Source organism: Salmo salar, chromosome 17 (genome assembly GCF_965601325.2).
Source record: "Salmo salar chromosome 17, fSalSal1, whole genome shotgun sequence".
Lineage (NCBI taxonomy): Eukaryota > Metazoa > Chordata > Actinopteri > Salmoniformes > Salmonidae > Salmo > Salmo salar.
In genome coordinates, this window is record NC_138307.1 from 62,390,673 (window position 1) to 62,414,358 (window position 23,686).

Genomic DNA, 23,686 nt, shown 5'->3' on the forward strand with positions numbered 1-23,686 from the left:
AGTGAACAATATGAGCAAGTAATTTTTTTCCCTGCCAGAGACAATCTCACCACTCAGAGAGCCCAGACAGTATAATGAGGAATCAATAGCTGCTGCTTGTTATTCATTCAGGACAACACACTGCGCTCCAGGCTCAGACACAGCTGGAGGAGGGCTTTTCTGCTGCTGACAGTTTGACAAAGACAAGCAATACTCAAGTCATTAAGATGGAGGGCATCTAGTATGGATCGCAGTCTCGCAAGTAAGTGTGTGCACGGACGTGTATACAAAGGAACTAATATAGATTACAGTTAAGTGTGTGTACCGCTCAGAAGTGTCCGTTCTAAGAGCAGAGTCAATGAGTGTTTTTCTATTTGTAAGACTGACTGAAAAGTTGACAATACCAGCAGAAAACAAAAATCAATGGATTACCACACGAAGAGAATAATTTTAAGATTTTTTATTTCAGTTTTTACAGCATTCCTCACAACGATGCCAGAGAGAAAGCATTTTTGTTTACATTGCATTGTAATTATTTGAAAGCAACCAAAAGAGGAAGGCAGCCATTTTGGAGAGCGTAGCAGTAGAAGCAGTTCTGACATGCAGCAGAGCTGGCAGGTTAATCAAACCCAGAGAGCGAGAGGACGATCATTTCCCCGATCCACAGTTTGAACCCTAAACCCCTGTATATCCCTGTTCGGAGGCCACCCACCCATTCATCTAATAGAAAACAGACCGCGGCAACAAAGGATTGCAGACCAGAACATGTTCAAAACTCACTCAAAGGGAAAAATATTATGCAATTCTAAATTGCATAATGGTCAATGTTGACATAATGCCATCACTACACAGCAATGTTTTAATAAGTAACAGATTAATCAATATTTTTTTACATACATTTTGTAATGCCAACATGGTGATTGGTCAAGGGGGTATTTACGCTATTATACATTAGAGTAACCTTGGTCAATAATGTTTAGTGTGATATGTTATCAGTAGAGGGTTACATAGAGTGTGTAACCAATATTATTAGCGGCCTGAACAGGACCGACCCTGTCATACAGTACAAAACCCCTAGTTGAAGCACTGAACAGTTAGCCAGTCAGGTCTACAGAGAAGAGCTACAGTACACAGCCAGGGGAAAGAGGAGGCCATCTTACTGGGCTAATAGAATATCTTTACAAGCGTTCTCCATCTAGCACAACTGATGTCAGGAAGATGAATAGAACCAAGTGGTCTTACAATATTGAAAACGGGCCACAAAATTGAACGTCTCCATTATTTTCTGCCAATATCTTTGTGAAAGGAGTGCACACAGGACTTGAGAGCGATCATATTTAAGCGCTAAGCTCTATTCATTTTTACATTGCATCCTTGTGTGTTCAGGGAAGGTCCAAGTCTGGGTGCTTTTCCCCTCAGTGTTTGGTCCCTAAGGGAGACATGATTGACAAGTCCATCCATTCAATGGCTACTGAAGAGGCAAGAGAAAATCCCTACAACTTAAAAAATAAAAGGGAAAACCAAAAAACACAAACAGACAAAGCAGTGCTAAAGACAGAGGTCGGGGGAAGGGGTGTGTCCATCTTGTCTGTCTGGGGGACCACTGCTGCATCCGCCTGTCCGTCCCTTCTAGGCTCCCGTCTCACTTGAGGAGAGCCTTGATGGCGTCGGTCTCGGCGGCTTCGAAGGCGCTCTGGCCGTCCGGTCCTTTCCGCTCCTTGTCGGCTCCCTGGGGGAAGAGAGACATTATGATCTGAGTGGAGCGTCAAGGCCTCAACCTCAGTGTGAACCCACTCTCTCAAAACGAACTAATGGCCAAGGTTAGAATCAGTGTTCACCCTACACCCCCATCTAGCCCTCTACCGAAGGCCACAGGTTCAGCCCATCAGTAATGCTCTGTGAGAGTGTGGGCCAACCTGCCTGTCCCCCTCAACCCACTCTGACTATGTAGTCTCTCACCCTCTCCAAGTGCATTCCAAAAGGACCGGCAAAGGCATTGCGCAGAATCACTGATTAATCACCTAGCATCCCAAACTACTACTCATTACAGGTTCAAGATGAGCAAAGCTGTGCAGTGCCCTGCTCTGGCAGATTCCCTCTAACCCAATGTTTCACACACACACGTTTCAGAACAAGACAGTGAAGGTGAATGGAATGCAGCAAGGGCTGTAAATAACGGACAAAGGGGATAAAACTGACGAGTGGTCGAGCATTACCAGACCAACAACTTTAATGGAAAACTTTAGCCTCGCCAACTTTAGCCTCTTAGCGGGGGCTTACGGAGCCTGTGCAGAGAACACACCATTGAGTGGAAAAGCCTGATCCACTTTGAGTGCCAGGCAGAAAGTGTGTGTGAGAGATACACACACAGTTGAAGTCAGAAGTTCACACTTACATACACTTAGGTTGGAGTCAATAAAACTCATTTTTCAACTACTCCACAAATTTATTATTAACAAACTAGTTTTGGCAAGTCGGTTAGGACTTGGTTAGGAATTTTTCCAACAATTGTTTAGGCAGATTATTTCACTGCATCACAATTCCATTGGGTCAGAAGTTTACATACACTAAGTTTACTGTGCCTAAACAGCTTGGAAAATTCCAGAAAATGATGTCATGGCTTTAGAAGCTTCTGATAGGCTAATTGACATCATTTGACATCATTTGAGTCAACTGGAGGTGTACCTGTGAATGCATTTCAAGGCCTACCTTCAAACTCAGTGCCTCTCTGCGTGACATCATGGGAAAAATAATCTAAAGAAATCAGCCAAGACCTCAGAAAAATAATTGTAGACCTCCACAAGTCTGATTCATTCTTGGGAGAAATTTCAAAACGCTTGAAGGTACCACGTTCATCTGTACAAACAATAGTACGCAAGTATAAACATGGGACCACGCAGCCGTCATACCGCTCAGGAAGGAGACTCGTTCTGTCTCCCAGAGATGAACGTACTTTGGTGCGAAAAGTGCAAATCAATCCCAGAACAACAGCAAAGGACCTTGTGAAGATGGAGGAAACAGGTACAAAAGTATCTGTATCCACAGTAAAACGAGTCCTATATTGACATAACCTGAAAGGCCGCTCAGCAAGGAAGAAGCCACTGCTCCAAAACTGCCATAAAAAAAGCCAGACTATGGTTTGCAACTGCACATGGGGACAAAGATCGTACTTTTTGGAGAAATGTCCTCTGGTCTGATGAAACAAAAATAGAACTGTTTGGCCATAATGACCATCCTAATGTTTCGAGGAAAAAGATGGAGACTTGCAAGCCGAAGAACACCATCCCAACCATGAAGGACAGGGGTGACAGCATCATGTTGTGGGGATGCTTTGCTGCAGGAGGGACTGGTGCACTTCAAAATAGATGGCATCATGAGGGAGGAAAATGATGTGGATATATTGAAGCAACCTCAAGACATCAGTCAGGAAGTTAACGCTTGGTCACAAATGGGTCTTCCAAATGGATAATGACCCAAAGCATACTTCCAAAGTTGTGGCAAAATGGCTTACGGACAACAAAGTCAAGGTTTTGGAATGGCCATCACAAAACCCTGACCTCAATCCTATAGAAAATTTGTGGGCAGAACTGAAAAAGCGTGTGCTAGCAAAGAGGCCTTCAAACCCAACTCAGTTACACCAGCTCTGTCAGGAGGAATGTGCCAAAATTCACCCAACTTATTGTGGGAAGCTTGTGGAAGGCTTACCGAAACATTTGACCCAAGTTAAACCATTTAAAGTCAATGCTACCAAATACTAATTGAGTGATATATCTCTATATAGAGATCTATCTATATTAGTTGGAAGTTTAAATGCATTTGGCGAAGGTGTATGTATTCCTGACATTTAATCCTAGTAAAAATTCCCTGTCGTAGGTCAGTTAGGATCACAACTTTATTTTAAGAACATGAAATGTCAGAATAGTAGTGGAGAGAATTATTTAAGCTTTCATTTTTCATCACATTCCCAGTGGGTCAGAGGTTTACATACACTCAATTAGTATTTGCTAGCATTGACTTTAAATGACTGACTTTAAATGGTTTAACTTGGGTCAAATATGTGTATGTATGTATGTGTGTGTATGTATGTATGCATGTATGCATGTCAGAGAAAGAGGGTAATTGTGTGTGTTCGTGAGAAGTTGTTTATTTGAGTGTGTGTGCTGCCAAAAGGGGCATCGGAGCGGGCATGGGCTACAGAGATTAAACAGGACTGGTGGATACCCTCTTCGATAGGAATCTCTAAATTGGGGGGGGGCTACATTTAAGAGTTTATTTGCATCTAGCAACACAGTTTACATTGTTCTGATGCAACTTTGTGAAGAAAAAAAAATACGATTTTTCTAATTCACAATAACGACCTGGCTTAGTGAGATTGTATGGGTTTCAAAATTCATAACAGGACCAAACTATCACTAAAGAAATGTGGTAGCATGGTTAAACAAACCATCAATCTGCAGACACGCAGTGAAAGAAGGAGCGAAACAGCTGTAGTTGGATGGTACGTTAGTGAGGCATCTTGTGACCAAGCCTGGTGTTCTCCATGGTCATCGTGTTCTCAGCTCTAGCGGGCTGACGGCAAAGAGAACGAGGAGGAAGAGGAGGCTCTCTAGCTCAGGGGAAGTCATTAGCTAGCAGCTGGTACCAGTGGAGGACAGAGGGCCCAGACATAGCAGTACTCCACAGGCCTCATTTACACAACAGCACCACTTCACCCCGACGCTCACCTCAACAAGACTCCTAGTCAACACAGCCTGGGAGAAGGCTGCTACCTACCTACAGGAGCCTTCCAGCACCATCTAATGAGCATTCCCTGACTCATTATATAACTGGAGCTAGCTAGCTAGCTGTATTGTCCAGTGAAGACCAGCTCGTGTTGTCGTACACAGACACGGCTTCTCACTCTCCCTGGGCTCTACTGAGAGAGGGGGGGGGGGGGGGGGTGAGCCTCCTCCTCCCTCAAGTCTACAGTTGTCATCTTATCTACCATGGACATCCACCGGTCTCCACTTAGAATAATTAGCTAGTCTAAAATGGGAGAACTGACAGTAGCCAGTAAACACTGACGGTCCAAACATCCAGCCAGGAAGAGATTGAGGCTGCAACAAGTTTCTTTATTTAACCTTTAACTAGGCAAGTCAGTTAAGAACAAATTCTAATTTACAAATGACGGCCTACCCCGGACGACGCTGGGTCAATTGTGCGCTGCACTATGGGACTCCCAATCACAGCCGGATGTGATACAGCCTGAACTAAGTGAGATGTATGCTCGCCCTAATGAATAAGAGTGACCCAGTCAAATAGAGACCGCAGCATCCTGCAGTAACAGAGCCAAACAACACCACGGTGTGTGTGGTGTGCAGTAAGTAGTAATAGAGGGTTATGTAAGTCTGCCACTCGGCCGGGGTGTCCATTAGGTCTTCATTATGCCATTGAGTGGAAATGACAGGCTGCCCATGCATAATCTATCAGGTCCTCAGACCTCCTCCCCTCAGGATTGGTTAGAAAATGTGTCAGTCAAGCGGCTGGGGGCCATTCACAGGGCATATTTTATATGGCCTTGAACGAGGGAGAAGAGGAAAGAAGGAGAGATCGATATCTGTATGGGGATGGAGAAACAGACTTCTGTTGGCTGCACTGTGCTCAAAGAAGTGGGAAAAGATAGGACGGCTGTTTGACCAAAACACAAGCAGGGTGCTGATGGCTGAAACAGGACAAGGAGGGTAAGGGGGGGAAGCTGTACTGCAAGACAACAGTGAGGGTGACGCTGTACTGCAAGACAACAGTGAGGGTGACGCTGTACTGCAAGACAACAGTGAGGGTAAGGGGGGGGAGACGCTGTACTGCAAGACAACAGTGAGGGTAAGGGGGGGGAGACGCTGTACTGCAAGACAACAGTGAGGGTAAGGGGGGACGGACGCTGTACTGCAAGACAACAGTGAGGGTAAGGGGGACGCTGTACTGCAAGACAACAGTGAGGGTAAGGGGGACGCTGTACTGCAAGACAACAGTGAGGGTAAGGGGGAGACGCTGTACTGCAAGACAACAGTGAGGGTAAGGGGGGACGGACGCTGTACTGCAAGACAACAGTGAGGGTAAGGGGGGGAGACGGACGCTGTACTGCAAGACAACAGTGAGGGTAAGGGGGGGAGACGGACGCTGTACTGCAAGACAACAGTGAGGGTAAGGGGGACGCTGTACTGCAAGACAACAGTGATGGTAAGGGGGACGCTGTACTGCAAGACAACAGTGATGGTAAGGGGGACGCTGTACTGCAAGACAACAGTGATGGTAAGGGGGACGCTGTACTGCAAGACAACAGTGAGGGTAAGGGGGACGGACGCTGTACTGCAAGACAACAGTGAGGGTAAGGGGGGACGGACGCTGTACTGCAAGACAACAGTGAGGGTAAGGGGGACGGACGCTGTACTGCAAGACAACAGTGAGGGTAAGGGGGGACGCTGTACTGCAAGACAACAGTGAGGGTAAGGGGGGACGCTGTACTGCAAGACAACAGTGAGGGTAAGGGGGGACGCTGTACTGCAAGACAACAGTGAGGGTAAGGGGGGACGCTGTACTGCAAGACAACAGTGAGGGTAAGGGGGGACGCTGTACTGCAAGACAACAGTGAGGGTAAGGGGGACGATGTACTGCAAGACAACAGTGAGGGTAAGGGGGATGATGTACTGCAAGACAACAGTGAGGGTAAGGGGGATGATGTACTGCAAGACAACAGTGAGGGTAAGGGGGATGATGTACTGCAAGACAACAGTGAGGGTAAGGGGGATGCTGTACTGTAACATTTACCAGGCGCTTTTATCCAGAGCTACTTACAGTAGTGAGTGCATACATTTTCATTGTGGTCCCCCGTGGGAATTGAACCCACAAGCGCCATGCTCTACCAACTGAGCTACACGGGACCACTAAGATTGGAAACAGTAGTAGTACTAATATATATATTTATAATATATACACACACACACCCCCAATTCTGGCATCTATTGCCAAGCACATGAAAAAGTATCTTGGCTAGTTAGCTTTTGGGACTAAACATCGTCCTGAGAGAAGCTTAATAGAATCCACGACACAGTACGAGCATGTCTCACTCCCCCAGTCCTCCTCCCTCCTAGCTAGCAACATGCCCATAGTGGTGTGCAGAGGGCTACATTTAGACAGGGAGGAAATGGTAGTCGGCACAATCCTACTAACTCATTTCCTGTTACCCAGCCCACCCTTCATCCAAGTGATAAATCCATCACGACACATTCTTCACTCTGCGGTGCCCATACACAATCCCTTTTCCCTGGCTTGCCTAGCAGTGTAGACTGGGGCCTGATCAGGAGGATGTAACGTTACAGAACGTTCTTCTGTAGATAGAACAGATTGCCAGATGGAATAAGGAACTGTGTCAGCTCTACTCATTCTGAAAAGTTTCACATCACTGAATACACCCCAGGTCTAATGCAGCTAGAAGACTAGAAAAGGCTGAACAATATCATACTCCTGACCCAAGGGTCGAAGTCAACAGTCCACTGTTAAAGACTGGTCTATGGTGAATGGTGGGATGGGCTGAGAGTGGCTGAGGGTTGGGATTGAAGAGCTTATGTGTATTTTTGTTATGCGACTGATTTATATAAAAAGTACCGTGTATGTAAAATGCATGTGTGTGTGTGGGGGGGGCTTCTCAGTGTTGATTCATAATTAACAAGCCTCGTGTTGTTCGGTAGCCGTCTCTCTGGCCTGTAGTCAAGTCAGCAACTCTTTCCCCCAGCCTGCCGGCTGGTTAGGGTCAAACACAGGGTTAACAGGCCTTCGATAATGCAGGAACCACCTGGGGGCAGTCAGAGGTCAGCTCCCATGAAGCTCAGGGGCACACTTCCAAGACTATCAAGCATTTTGTCCAGAATGAATACTTGAGTTATCATGAATCATACATTCTGGTAGTAGTGGACTACCATTGCAGTATCAGATTCCTCTGAATGTTTCTTAAAGCGGAATAAACGAGCGGACATGAATCAATGAGTAGACATGAATCAATGAGTAGACATTCGAGCATTGGCCTGCTGTTGCTCTTGTAATAACAGCGTGGGTAAAGAGAGCCAGAGAGAAAGTGCTTCAGAGCTCCAGTCCTGCTGCTGATGGCTCAGTTCAGCCAGAAGCACCACCATCGGGCTGCTGTGGAGCGGCGACTCATATCTCCTCGCACTCCGCGTCGGGCCTAACCCCTGCTGATGAGCCCTTGGCTGGTGGCGTCCCGGGCCTGCCTTCGCCTGATGACAAACGCCACATTCTTATATTTGCCTGAAGGGGGTTTCAATTGCTGACGCATGGCGCTCACACTATCCCCTCCCTACGAGGTGATCTGGTTCCATCCATATATCTCTGTCTCTGCATGCATCGTGACTGTGTCCCCTCCCAGTAATGTTGGTGCCGGGTGATTTACGTGGAGGGTCATGTCCGTAGGATGCAAAGACGGGCGCTGCTTGGAGGTTGGACACAGGCGAGTGGCGGCGTGTTTTGGCGGTCCCGTCACGGGTAAGTCTCTTAACCGCTGGCTCACTGGGTGAGTGAGGACCACCTACGCAACTCCCAGAGAAGCGTGGCACGGTGCCGCCTCATTTAGCCTGGCTGGGAGAAGACATCCCTACCCAGTGGAAATATTAGCCTGTTGGTTTCCATTTTCACAGTCAAAAACAAGAACTCAATCCATGTGTGTATGCCTCAGCGTATGTATGTATGTATGCACAGACACGTTTTATGAAAGCAATTTGTAATTGTACTGACATGTCGGCGCTCCCCAGATACAGAGACCCTGGACATAAAAAAGACATTCACGAGGTAACGAAATGTCCATATTGCGCATCTACCCTTTGTGCTGTGCAGCTACGAGTGAGGGGGGGGGGGGATTGCATCCATTTCACAGCAGTTTGGCACGTTTCAGGGGGAGGCAGGGAGAGAGAGTGAGAGAAAGAGAGTGAGAGAAAGCGGGAGAGAGTGAGGGGAAAGTGATACAAGCCTCTACAGGGCTTACCATTAGAGAACTGAGACATCTGTAATTTCTATGTGGCTGCACCACAGGTACCTCACTGAGCCGGCACGCCAGGATAACAGATAGCAGCTGGGAAAACGTGAGCTGAATGTAAACTAACACCACACAGTGAGTGACTACTCTACAAGGCAGTGCCCAAATCATGTCCTGTATGTAGACACTTCTGCATCAAACAAATATGGTCTAAATCACTGCTCTCTGACTGCACTGTGATAGTAACTACTATGTACTATGAGTAAGATGTGTTTAATAATTCGACAAAGATCACCGCTCAAAGAATACATAACCTGATTGTATGAATCCAAAATGGCAGCATTACAAGAGTGTAAAAGCAGCTCCTTGGTGTCCAGGGAAAGTGTTGGCACCGCACCACCACTCCTAACTACAGCGGTGGGTGACGGCCAGGACAGAGGTGTCACATTCAGCCACTGGATGATCATCTCAGCGTTCCAGAGCTGAGCGAGAGGCGTGTGTGTGGAGCTAGCTAGTGGAAGAGTAACACAAACAGCAGCAGTGCTGTGTGATGAGGTCTGGGAACATTCCAGCTCCCTCCACACAGAACAGAAGGTTTGGGCAGGCAGGACCAGACAATCACTGAACATTCAGCCTTTATTGTAGTCCTTTGTCATACAGGAGTTAGCTCAGCAGTTACACATCACACAGAAGTTCGAACACAGAAATGACTGACGAGTGTAAAGACAGCTCGGTGCGTGTGTGCGCGCATGCGAGTGTGGCGTTACCTTTTCTAGCAGGATCTTGACACAGGTGAGGTGACCCTCGTACGTGGCAGAGAGCAGCGGAGTGATACCATGTTTGTCTGGGGCCTGTGTGTGAGAAAAAGGGAGTGAGAGAGTTTGTGCGTGGACAGGCGCCATACATCAGCAGACCAGTTGTCCCTGCCTCCAACACAAGGGCACATCACGTCACTCTCGTTATCAGAGGAAATAACTCAGAGGGAGAGCTTTTATTTCTCTCCTTATCACATCAATGAATAATAAAGGAAACCCACTCTGCCACTATTTATCTTCCCTGTTTCAGGAGCCCTGGCTAGGGCCCCTTATCTGAAGGGACTGTGGGAGAGAGACAGGGAGTTACGCATTCTAGGGGGGGGGGGGGGGGGGGGGGGGGGGGGGGGTGTTAGTGATACACCCTTTTGTTTTTTCTAGTCTTGTAACAGCCAGACTGATGGATGTTGGAGTGAATGACAAGTGTGGTGGTGATCAGACAATGAGGCAGATAAGGGAGGTTGGGAGAGGACATGGCTCTACAGACTGTGTGCAGTGAGAGTTGGGCCTAGTTAACAAGCTCTTCAAAACCACACAGGTACATTAAGGTCAGAACTTCCAGTTCTAGCAAGTATCGCCTGAACGGTCAACACGTGTCTGTGAGAAACTAACTAGAACGTCTTGGGTCAGTGACACCCATAAGCACATTCAGGCTCGTGTTGCATTATTGAGGGCCTGAGGGGATTGAGACCAAAGTACAGCTTCAAATAAGGTTAAGAATTTCTAATGATATTAAGAATAGTTACACACCGAGGCTACCTAGAAAGATACTAGCGCAGAACTGTACAACATAGTCCCCTTCCCTAACTTGGAAATGCCACAACCATCACTCTACTCAATCCCATTGTAAAAGCAGATCGATTCCCTCCACTGCAGTGAGGTAATGGGTTGAGGCTCAGGGGAGCGTTCTGACAGACTACGTGGCCAGTTAGTCTTTGCTGCGCTGAAGGAATTGATGGGGGAGATGGCGTCAGGAGAATGACAAGTCCCTTATAAAAAGAGGAATCCCATTGGTCCAAACATAGAGCTTAACCACTCTATACATGTCTGAACACTAGCAGAGTCTACAGTAGATACAGTGGGGGAAAAAAGTATTTGATCCCCTGTTGATTTTGTACGTTTGCCCACTGACAAAGAAATGATCAGTCTATAATTTTAATGGTGGGTTTATTTGAACAGTGAGAGACAGAATAACAAAAAAATCTAGAAAAATGCATGTCAAAAATGTTATACAATTATTTGCATTCTAATGAGGGAAATAAGTATTTGACCCCTCTGCAAAACATGACTTAGTACTTGGTGGCAATCACAGAGGTCAGACGTTTCTTGTAGTTGGCCACCAGGTTTGCACACATCTCAGGAGGGATTTTGTCCCACTCCTCTTTGCAGATCTTCTCCAAGTCATTAAGGTTTCGAGGCTGACGTTTGGCAACTCGAACCTTCAGCTCCCTCCACAGATTTTCTATGGGATTAAGGTCTGGAGACTGGCTAGGCCACTCCAGGACCTTAATGTGCTTTTTCTTGAGCCACTCCTTTGTTACCTTGGCCGTGTGTTTTGGGTCATTGTCATGCTGGAATACCCATCCTCAATGCCCTGGCTGAGGGAAGGAGGTTCACACCCAAGATTTGACGGTACAAGGCCCCGTCCATCGTCCCTTTGATGCGGTGAAGTTACCATGTCCCCTTAGCAGAAAAACACCCCCAAAGCATAATGTTTCCACCTCCATATTGACGTTGGAGATGGTGTTCTTGGGGTCATAGGCAGCATTCCTCCTCCTCCAAACACAGCGAGTTGAGTTGATGCCAAAGAGCTCCATTTTGGTCTCATCTGACCACACCACTTTCACCCAGTTGTCCTCTGAATCATTCAGATGTTTATTGGCAAACTTCAGACGGGCATGTTTATGTATTCTTGAGCAGGGGGACCTTGCGTGCGCTGCAGGATTTCAGTCCTTCACGGCGTAGTGTGTTACCAATTGTTTTCTTGGTGACCATGGTCCCAGCTGCCTTGAGATCATTGACAAGATCCCCCAGTGTAGTTCTGGGCTGATTCCTCACAGTTCTCATGATCATTGCAACCCCACGAGGTGAGATCTTGCATGAAGCCCCAGGCCGAGGGATATTGAGAGTTGTTTTGTGTTTCTTCCATTTGCGAATAATCGCACCAAATGGTGTCACCTTCTCACCAAGCTGCTTGGCGATGGTCTTGTAGCCCATTCCAGCCTTGTGTAGGTCTACAATCTTGTCCCTGACATCCTTGGAGAGCTCTTTGGTCTTGGCCATGGTGGAGAGTTTGGAATCTGATTGATTGCTTCTGTGGACAGGTGTCTTTTTTACAGGTAACAAGCTGCAGTTAGGAGCACTCCCTTTAAGAGTGTGCTCCTAATCTCAGCTTGTTACCTGTATAAAAGACACCTGGGAGCCAGAAATCTTTGATTGAGAGGGGGTCAAATACTTATTTCCCTCATTAAAATGCAAATCAATTTATAACATTTTTGATATGCGTTTTTCCAGGATATTTGTTGTTATTCTGTCTCTCACTGTTCAAATAAACCTACCATGAAAATTATAGACTGATCATTTCTTTGTCAGTCGGAAAACGTACAAAATCAGCAGGGGATCAAATACTTTCCCCACCCCACTGTAAGTCATGTTAGTCTGCGTTGTTTAGTAATCAGATTTTTATTTTCAATGACGGCCTAGGAACAGTGGGTTAACTACCTTGTTCAGGGGCAGAGCGACATATTTTTACCTTGTCAGCTCGGGGATTCAATCTAGCAACCTTTCGGTTACTGGCCCAACGCTCTAACCACTAGACTACCTGCCGTCTCTGTCGTTACTACAGTATGTGGTTGACTATAGTGGAAGCATTGTAGGAGTGGATTCAGAATAAGGGAGTGTTGTTCTCTCTGGTACCATTAGGTCTATTCAATAAGCAAATTAATGCAAACACACAGAATGGAAAATGCATCATTCCTTCCTCCTTGGTCATCAGTAATAGCTGATCTCTCTAACGTGAGCAGATCGGTGACAGAGGCCTACCACCACAGCCTTCTTCCATATCAGTACTAATAAAATGAACAGGGACTGATATTAGAATACTGCTGTTAAATACTAACAATATAACAGCAGTAGGCCTATATTGATAACAGTATTCCCACTAGCAGCTCTTACGTTGACATCAGCTCCCTTGGAGAGGAGGAACTCCAGCATCTCAGCCTGGCCACAGTCAGCAGCATAGTGCAGGGGCTTCCTGCCACCCTCCAGGGTCCTGTTCACATCCTCATCCTAAAAAATAATAACACACGGTTAAGATACCATCACCTACACAACTTCCCCTCCTGCATCAAGACTTGGTCACCCGCTTGCTAAAAAAGGATCATAACTGTGTGCATGTCCGTACAGTAAGTGTTTAATACAATGGAAATCCCTTCTTGTGCCAGAAACCCCCCCCCTCAGTTCAAAACACACAGAGACCATCACACAATAACACCACACAAGACGCCTCCTCCCAGAGTCTCACTGCTGTGGTATTGCGAGGCCTCAAACTGTCAAGCCTGCAGGCGAGAGGAAAGACGGGCTCTATAGCTCCTCCACAGTCCATTGTGTGGAGTGGTGGGTAGTCCTGAAGAGACAATACTCATTACAGAGACCGGTCACTCAGACTAGGCAGTGTTGTCAGTGCCATGTCAAACCATAGCACCTTTCTCATTTGCTGGCTATGTGGCCTGAGGAAAGACTGGAATGTATTCACCTGCTAAGCATCCTGCTATGCTGCATAAAACCAACCCATGTTAGCTTTGAATGATTTTCTATAGTACCTGGCTAGCAACAGGACAGAAATGGATTCTCATAAAGCAGTTCTATAAGTCACCTATACATTAGCTAGGACCTACGGTGTACCCATGAACATGAAACAGTACCTAATCTGAGCTTGTGTGACAGATATCTTTTTACAGGAAGCAAGAGTGTGATGGAGAGACACGAGCTGGGGTTGAGAGTGCATGACTATCCTTCATCTCTGTGTTAGTCACCAGCAGACTGATTTTTCACTTTAAAATGTATGCCAAACTAAAATCATTGATTTCAAAGTTTAACAAAATCATACAGCTCTATGCACAATGACTACGTCAAACAATTTCCACAGTAAATAAAATATAAATTTACACCAACAACAAAAAATCTTGATGCAAAGTTTGGTAAAAGAATTACAGTAATATGTCCATCAGTTACCAAACTTTGTTTATGCATAGTTCCTGTAAAACGTTCAGCGGAAATTGTTAAGAGTAGGCAAGTCCTTGTGCATAGAGTTGTATGGTTTGTCAAACTTCTAAATCAATGGTTTTTGTTTGAGTCACCGCATAACTCCATTACCGCGGATCTGCCCTAAGGCAACGAGGCTCAGGGGGATGAGTCGGGGTCTGGGCTAGTCTTTAGATGTGCTGGCCGGGTGTGATAATCAATCTGGCTCAGAAAAGGTTAGACAGGCTTTGGATAATGCTAGCACCACTCACCTGCTCTCAAAAGCTTAGGCTAGACAGCAGTAATCCAATGGATGCACTTGCTGCAATTCATTGGATTTCTGAAGCTTGATAGGTCTCCATAGCTCAGGTAAATGTAGCCTATGGTCCATCCATGTGTTGTAATCCGAGTTTACACGTTCCTCTCTACTCTCCCATGAGTTAGGCTAATGTAGCCTGGTTAGAGCCCTCGCCCTCACCCTCCGATGCAACAGGTCCCAGACGTGCTCAATGGGATTGAGATCCGGGCTCGTCGCTGGCCATGGCAGAATACTGACATTCCGGTCTTGCAGGAAATCACGCACAGAACAAGCAATATGGCTGGTGGCATTGTCATGCTGGAGGGTTATGCCAGGATGAGCCTGCAGGAAGGGTACCACGAGGGAGAAGGTGGCTTCCCTGTAACGCACAGTGTTGAGATTGTCTGCAATGACAACAAGCTCAGTCCGATGATGCTGTGACAGACTGCCCCAGACCATGACGGACCCTCCACATCAATCCCGCTCCAGAGTACAGGCCTCGGTGTAACACTCATTCCTTTGACGATAAACGCGAATCCGACCATCACCCCTGGTGAGACAAAACCACGAATCAGTGAAGAGCACTTTTTGTCTGGTCCAGCGACGGTGGGTTTGTGCCCATTGGCCACGTTGTTGCCGGTGATGTCTGGTGAGGACCTGCCTTACAACAGGCCTACAAGCCCTCAGCCCAGCCTCTCTTAGCTTATTGCGGACAGTCTGCGCACTGATGGAGGGATTGTGAGTTCCTGGTTTAACTCGGGCAGTTGTTGCCATCCTGTACCTGTCCCACAGGTGTGATGTTCAGATGTACCGATCCTGTGCAGGTGTTGTTACACGTGGTCTGCCACTGGATAGGACGATCAGCTGTCCGTCCCTGTCTTGGGCGTCTCAAAGTACGGACATTGCAATTTATTGCCCTGGCCACATCTGCGGTCCTCATGCCTCCTCGCAGCATGCCTAAGGCACGTTCACGCAGATGAGCACGGACCTTGGGCATATTTATTTTGGTGTTTTTTAGAGTCAGTAGAAAGGACACTAAAGAAGCCTAAGTTAACATATTTGTGACCTTAATTGCCTACCGCCTGTAAGCTGTTAGTGTCTTAAAGACCGTTCCACAGGAGCATGTTCATTAATTGTTTATGGTTCATTGAACACGCAATGGGAAACAGTGTTTAAACAATGAAGATATTTAGATTTTTTACGAATTATCTTTGAAAGACAAGGTCCTGAAAAAGGGACGTTTTTTTTTCTGAGTTAATGAATACATATGACAAACATAACTGCTTTCCGACAGTGATGTGTAGGCAAACTGCTCTCGTCACTAGCTGTATGACTGGCTGTATATGCACCAATCACCCACAGAACCCCACTGGTCTGCCTCTGGCATGCTCCCCTGTATCATAATTCCCCTGAAGGTCAAGGAAAACAGTGGGAAATAGATTCCACTCCTTCATTTTACAACCAATCCAAGTGAATCCATTAGGCATGATGGAATCTCATCCCCGTTCTAATAGTTTTCAAATATTACCTCCAGGAGCTGGGTGACATGGGGCCAATTTAAATGGTTTCTTTAGGGTTGAGGGATAAGGGAAACCACAGTGGATCACAGTCTAATATCCACATTAGAGGTCGACCGATTAAAATCGCAATGGCCGATTAATTAGGGCCGATTTCAGGTTTTCATAACAATCGGAAATCGGTATTTTTGCACGCCGATTTTTTTTAATTTAATGTATATATTTTTTGACTATTTAACTAGGTAAGTCAGTTATGAACACATTCTTATTTTCAATGACGGCCTAGGAACGGTGGGTTAACTGCCGTGTTCAGGGGCAGAACGACAGATTTGTACCTTGTCAGCTCAGGGATTCAATCTTGCAACCTTACGGTTAACTAGTCCAACGCTCTAACCACCTGCTTTACATTGCACTCCATGAGGAGCCTGCCTGTTACGCGAATGCAGTAAGAAGCCAAGGTAAGTTGCTAGCTAGCAATACACTTCTTATAAAAAAAAAACAATCATAATCACTAGTTAACTACACATGGTTGATGATATTACTAGTTTATCTAGCCTGTCCTGCGTTGTAAATAAGCGCTTAGGTACACACTGCTCCAACCATAAACATCAATGCCTTTCTTAAAATCAATACACAAGTATATATTTTTAAACCTGCATATTTAGTTAATATTGCCTGATAACATGAATTTCTTTTAACTAGGGAAAATGTGTCACTTCTCTTGCAAACAGAGTCAGGGTATATGCAGCAGTTTGGGCCGCCTGGCTCGTTGCGAACTGTGAAGACTTTCTTCCTAACAAAGACAGCCGACTTCGCCAAATGGGGGATGATTTAACAAAAAGCGCATTTGCGAAAAAAAGCACAATCATTGCACGACTGTACCTAACCATAAACATCAATGCCTTTCTTAAAATCAATACACAGAAGTATATATTTTTAAACCTGCATATTTAGCTAAAAGAAATCCAGGTTAGCAGGCAATATTAACCAGGTGAAATTGTGTCATTTTGCGTTCATTGCACGCAGTCAGGGTATATGCAGCATCTTGGGCCACCTGGCTCGTTGCGAACTAATTTGCTAGAATTTTACGGAATTATGACATAACATTGAAGGTTGTGCAACGTAACAGGAATAACGTTTTGTTTTCGAGAAGATGGTCGAATCCGGAAACTATGTTAATGACCTAAGGCTCCTGTTTGTGTATTATGTTATAATTAAGTCTATGATTTGATAGAGCAGTCTGACTGAGCAGTGGTTGGCAGCAGCAGGCTCGTAAGCATTCATTCAAAATAGCACTTTCGTGCGTTTTGCCAGCAGCCCTTCGCAATGCATTGCGCTGTTTATGACTAAGCCTGTCAACTCCCAAAATTAGGCTGGTGTAACCGATGTGAAATGGCTAGCTAGTTAGCCGGGTGCGCGCTAATAGCGTTTCAAAAGTCACTCGCTCCGAGACTTGGAGTAGTTTTTCCCCTTGCTCTGCATGGGCAACGCTGCTTCGAGGGTGGCTGTTGTCGATGTGTTCCTGGTTCGAGCCCAGGTAGGAGCGAGGAGAGGGACGGAAGCTATACTGTTACACTGGCAATACTAAAGTGCCTATAAGAACATCCAATAGTCAAACGTATATGAAATACAAGTCGTATAGAGAGAAATGGTCCTATAATTCCTATAACATCTTACCTGGGAATATTGAAGACTCGTGTTAAAAGGAACCACCAGCTTTCATATGTTCTCATGTTCTGAGCAAGGAACTTAAACGTTAGCTTTCTTACATGGCACATATTGCACTTTTACTTTCTTCTCCAACACTTAGTTTTTGCATTATTTAAACCAAATTGAACATGTTTCATTATTTATTAGAGGCTAAATTGATTTTATTGATGTATTATATTCAGTTAAAATAAGTGTTGAAATTGTCATTATCATTTTTTTTTTAACCGATTAATCTGTATCGGTTCTCTCTGGTCCTCCAATAATCAGTATCAGCGTTGAAAAATCATAATCGGTCGACCTCTAATCCACATGTACAGTATGAAGTGTCTAGGAGCTGCCTGCTTTTGAATAATCTTTGGCAACGGCGGAAAAACCCATCTCTGCAATTGAATGGCCCATATCTGAAACATTACAATTAAATTGCAATAGGATGGAAATCTGGGATCATTGGGCTGGGTTTACATGGCCACTCCAATACCTTGATTTTGTTATCCTTAAGCCATTTTGCCACAACTTTGGAAGTATGCTTGGGGTCATTGTCCATTTGGAAGACCCATTTGCGACCAAGCTTTAACTTCCTCATGATGCCATCCATTTTGTGAAGTGCACCAGTCCCTCCTGCAGCAAAGCACCCCCACAACATGATGCTGCCACCCCCGTGCTTCACGGTTGGGATGGTTTTCTTCAGCTTGCAAGCTTCCCCCTTTTTCCTCCAAACATTAGGATGGTCATTATGGCCAAACAGTTCTATTTTTGTTCCATCAGACCAGAGGACATTTCTCCAAAAAGTACGATCTTTGTCCCCATGTGCAGTTGCAAACCGTAGTCTGGCTTTTTTTTAATGGCAGCTTTGGAGCAGTGGCTTCTTCCTTGCTGAGCGGCCTTTCAGGTTATGTCGATATAGGACTCGTTTTACTGCGGATATATATACTTTTGTACCGCTTTTCTCCAGCATCTTCACAAGATCCTTTGCTGTTGTTCTGGGATTGATTTGCACGTTCATCTCTAGGAGACAGAACACGTCTCCTTCCTGAGCGTTATGACAGCTCCGTGGTCCCATGGTGTTTATACTTGCATACTATTGTTTGTAAAGATGAACGTGGTACCTTCAGGCGTTTGGAAATTGCTCCCAAGGACGAACCAGACTTGTGGAGGTATACAATTCTTTTTCCTGGGGTCTTGGCTGATTTCTTTTGATTTTCCCATGATGTCAAGCAAAGAGGCACTGAGTTTGAAGGTAGGCCTTGAAATACATCCACAGGTACACCAATTGACGTCAAATAGCCTATCAGAAGCTTCTAAAGCCATGACATCTGAAACTTTCCAAGCTGTTTAAAAGGCACAGTCAACTTAGTGCATGTAAACTTCTGACCCACTGGAATTGTGACAGTGAATTATAAGTGAAATAATCTGTCTGTAAACAATTGTTGGGAAAATGACTTGTGTCATGCACAAAGTAGATGTCCTAACCGACTTGCCAAAACTATAGTTTGTTTAACAAGAAATTTGTGCAGTGGTTGAAAAATGTGTTTTAATGACTCCAACCTAAGTGTCTGTATCAGTTGATTAGCTATAAAGAATAGAGGTCTGATTGTTTAGACAGTAGGCTAGGAGATAGACAAAATGCATAAAAAGACATGTTGCTTTCACACAGGAGCTCTACAGGCATAACCATTCAGTGTGGTTAGGCTTTCAACAAGTTAGCCCACAGTGATTTTAAAGGTGTTCAACCTACACCATTACTGGCTAAACCTCAAACCGTGTTTCAGTATTATTTTCAGGTATTTTACTGAAACATCCAATGCTTAGACACCTTATGTACTGTGCATTTTTAAAGAAGTATTCAGACCCTTTCCCCTTTTGATACATTACAGCATAATTCTAAATTGAATTAAATTATCCCCCCCAATCAATCTACACTTAATACCCCATAATGACAAAGCGAAAATAGGGTTAGAAATGTTTGCAACTGTATTAAAATAAAAAAAATACTAATACCTTATTTACATATGTATTAAGACCCTTTGCTATGAGACTCGAAATTGAGCTGAAGTGCATCCATTTTCTATTGATTGGACATGATTTGGAAAGGCACACACCTGTCTAAGGTGTCACAGTTGACAGTGCACGTCTGAGCAAAAACCAAGCAATGAGGTCGAAGGAATGGTCAGTAGAGGGATGGTGTCGAGGCAAAGATCTGGGGAAGGGTACCAAAACATTTCTGCAGCATTGAAGGTCCTCAAGAACACAGTGGCCTCCATTCTTGAAATGGAAGAAGTTAAAAACCACCAAGACTCTTCCTAGAGCAATGGTCACTCAGAGCTCCAGAGTTCCTCTGTGGAAATGGGAGAACCTTCCAGAAGGACAACCATCTCTGCAGCACTTCACCAATCAGGGCTTTATGGTAGTGGTCAGACAGAAGCCACTCCTCAGTAAAACAAAGGCACATGGCAGCCCTAAAGGACCCTCAGAAACAAGATTCTGGTCTGATGAAACCAACATTGTACTCTTTGGTCTGAATGCCAAGCGTCGCGTCTGGAGGAAGCCTGGCACCATCCCGACAGTGAACCATGGTGGTGGCAGCAGCAGCAGCATCATCATCATGTTGTGGTGATGTTTTTCAGCGGCAGGGACTGGGAGACTAGTCAGGATTGAGGCAAAGACGAACGGAGCAAAGTACAGAGAGATCCTTGATGAAAACCTGCTCCAGAGCACTCAGGACCTCACACTGGGGAAAAGGTTCACCTTCCAACAGACCAACGACCCTAGGTACACAGCCATTCTATTTCAAGGAGACGCCTACAAAACGACTGCCACCATTGAAGTGTAATTCAAATATGATTCATTGAAGTTTCAGAGCCTATTTCATGTCTAGAATTGGACCAAAATAAGTTAGTGACTAAAGACGACCAGTTTACAGACCAATAGCTAATGTGTCAGTGCTCTAAAATGGTATAGGTGTGGCCTGAAAATAGTGAGCCTCAGTATGGAGGCTTAATGTTTTCAACACCATGAAGTTAGCTAGCCATCTCTCTAACGTTAGCAATCTAGCCATCTAGATAGATCTGCCTTGCAACAAAGCTCTGAGACACCGGCACACTTCACACCAACTAGCTGTCACAACAACACGGACCAGTGGATCTGGCTATAGCTAGTTACAGACTGCTTGCTAAAACCAACCATAACTGATTCTCAAGCAGGAGCCAATTATCTAGCTAAATAAGTAGTTAACGTTAGCTAGGTACTTTACCATATATATATATATATATATATATATATATATATATGCGCGCTTGTCTGCAGAAATAAAATTGTCAATAGCAAACAGACACACCGATACACTGATTGAATCAGATTACAACAAGTTGTTGCAGTGGGGATGCAACGTAGCTAGCTAGCCATTTATCTATAGTATGGTAAGTTACTTTGCTAGCGCTAGCTATCAAACTATCTACCCAATATAACTAGCGATTGTTACAAACGTTTGTAAAAGCAAACCTTCTAGCTCGCTAACTAGAATGAGTTGGTGATAGTTTGGTGAACGGATAGTTAGCTAATGTATGCATGCTAAGCTAGCTATGAAAGTTAGCTACCTAGCTAGCTAACCTTGCAACGCCATGGCTAGCTAACGACGTTTGCTAGCTATACAGATAAAACATAGTTAGCTAATGTCAGCTAGATAACACACTTAGCAGGCTGATTTGCGAGTACGTTATCTACAGTATATCGTACCTTCATTAAGGTCTTAACCTCGTCCAGGTCTCCATTTTTCAAGGCCCACATCAATTCTTTATCCCCCATTTTCTTGTGTTTAACAGTTCACTGCGGCTTCCCTGTTGAAAAAGGCAGCTGTCAAACTTCTCTCAAGGCAAGCAATACTTGACAGATCTCTCAGTAGTAAAGGGAAAGACGTCTATACAATTTGCAGCGTTACATGAATGAAATACTTTCCTAAATTGAACACCTGGTACTTCTAGAGTGCAGGCAATTGTTAAAAAATAAAGTTTAAAAAAAAAGGACAGTAGAGGAGGGGTCCGCCTTTCTCTCGTGAAGCGTTTCCGATGCCGCACATCCGGAAGTTAACCTTCAGTCTGCTTGCCCGAAAATACGGTTTCCGCTAGATAACACAGCCACAACGTCAAAATTGTCTAGATCTAAACAATGAACTTAAAAAAAAAAATAGGCTTAGGGTTAGGCATAATGTTATCAGTGTAGTTAAGGTTAGGTTCAAGGTTTAAAATCCCTTTTTAAGAAGATCAATTGTAGAAATGGGCGGGGTTTATGAATTTGTGGCTGTGGTAACTAGCGACGACCCCCGACCCACTACTTTTCTCTAACAGTTCCTACTCCTGGCCACTAGCTTGGGAGGACAGGAATCCTTTCAATATCTCCTGTAACTATTCTGCAGTAAAATCTTTCACTCCCAATCACTTTTCTGCTGCTGCTACTACTTTATCTTCTGCGACTTCCGTTCCTTTTCATCTGTGCTGTACAGTTAATTACCATAGCTATGAACGCCAAGAAACCAACCTTGCTAAAACACAAACTGTTTCAGGACACTCATTCCTGCCCTACTACTTACTGGTATTCCCTCATGATCCCTTAACCTTTGCCCATCATCCTCTACTTTCCTCTACTTTCCTCACTGCCTCAGCATATGTCACTGCTCAAACCCTTAGAACCTCAACCTGTTTCACATGCACATGATCCCCAGCAACATAGACTCCCCCAACATTGCAACACACTACTTTTTCCTCTGAAACTACACTTTCCTTTGTCCCATGTACACTTCCCACACCTCAGAATGTCCCTCCCACACACTGCTGCAACGTGACCATATCCTTGACACCCACAAACGCTCTCATGGAATAACTAACATATCCAAGCATGACTTTATCAGGCAAACACAATATCAAGGATAGACAGGGTCTCCTCAGTCTCACCAAATGGCATGCATCACAGATACCAGGGATCTTCAACTTCAGTTGATCCATCTCCACACTCAAAGCCACCTTAGTAATCACTGATTTTTTAATAATTTTTTTCCTTTATTTAACTTGGCAAGTCAGTTAAGAACACATTCTTATTAACAATGATGGCCTAGGGACAGTGGATTGACTGCCTTGATCAGGGGCAGAAGGACAGATTTTTACCTTGTCAGCTCGGGGATACGAACAAGCAATCTTTCAGTTACTGGCCCAACGCTCTAACCACTAGGTTACCTGCCGCCCCCCCTGACTTCAGTGGTGCTCTGCTCTGGAGAGCATAGCTAGACACAGCTCTTATCCTTTTATTTATTAAGTCAGTTAAGAACAAGTCCTTATTTACAATGACGGCCTACCCTACCCTGGCCAAACCCTAACCCAGACGATGCTGGGCCAATTGTGCGCAGTCCTACGGGACTCTCAATCACGGCCACTTGTGATACAGCCTGGATTCGAACCAGGGTCTGTAGTGACGCCTCTAGCACTTGAGATGCAGTGCCTTAGACCGCTGCGCCACTCAGGAGCAACGAGGCGCGTGACCCAGAGTGTCCACTCCTTCTGGGTGGAAGACAGGAGAGGAACATGTAACTATCTCTCCTGTAGTTGACTCAAAGGAGAAAGTACTCGGCTTATATTTCACAAATGTTGGTTTGTACGGTTTGTTCTTAGTGCCATTCTTTCTCCCTCGTGCCATCCTTCCGTCTCCCAGATCTCAGATCAGCTGTCAGTTAACCTTTTCACACTACTCAAATGTTTATAGTTCAAGCAAAACTGATCTTATACAGAGCTTTATTTTACTGGAAAGGCTCGGCCCAGACAATTAAGTTTGTTAGTTTGGGGTCTGTAAGGCATGTGGTGTAACAGCTCCTTTCATCACTCAGTTAGCCCAGAGGAGTGTGACTGGCTCTGGGTGGTAGAGAGGAAGTAACCCCCCATCTCCTGGCATCTGCTCTTCACTCCATGGCAATTTCCATTACCTCCCTCTTACTATTCAATGGGACTAATAGTAACCAGTTCTGGTGAACCCACAGGTTAATAAAAACACATCAGGACTAAACCAAGCTCCCGATGGGTCAAAATAGCCACTGATGATAGTAGATTGAACATCTTATCTAAGGGTAATG

At 45.0% G+C, this 23,686-nt stretch overlaps 1 protein-coding gene across 2 annotated transcripts; it reads right to left on the minus strand.

Moving 5' to 3' along the window:
* Positions 1 to 424: 424 nt before the first annotated feature.
* Positions 425 to 21,680, minus strand: LOC106576424 (myotrophin). Of its 2 annotated transcripts, XM_082964014.1 has the most exons (5): positions 21,528 to 21,680; positions 21,310 to 21,409; positions 12,985 to 13,098; positions 9,766 to 9,849; positions 425 to 1,708 (listed from the first exon to the last, which is right to left on the minus strand). In XM_082964014.1, exons 2-5 carry the CDS (start codon positions 21,376 to 21,378, stop codon positions 1,622 to 1,624), a joined length of 354 nt encoding a protein of 117 aa, XP_082820140.1. In that variant the 5' UTR covers positions 21,379 to 21,409; positions 21,528 to 21,680; the 3' UTR covers positions 425 to 1,621. The 2 variants fall into 2 exon arrangements, with proteins under 2 accessions (XP_082820140.1, XP_082820139.1); XM_082964013.1 differs by having other exon boundaries at positions 21,310 to 21,657.
* Between the last annotated feature and the right edge of the window lie 2,006 nt (positions 21,681 to 23,686).

Bases quoted from the DNA above. Each gene is read 5' to 3' on its own strand.
- LOC106576424 (XM_082964014.1), bottom strand. From the start codon at position 21,378: ATGGGGGATAAAGAATTGATGTGGGCCTTGAAAAATGGAGACCTGGAC. The intron at 13,099-21,309 runs GTACGATATACT...ATTATTTTTTAG, and splicing joins AGGTTAAGACCTTAATGAAG to GATGAGGATGTGAACAGGAC. The intron at 9,850-12,984 runs GTAAGAGCTGCT...TCTCACACACAG, and splicing joins CCAAGGGAGCTGATGTCAAC to GCCCCAGACAAACATGGTAT.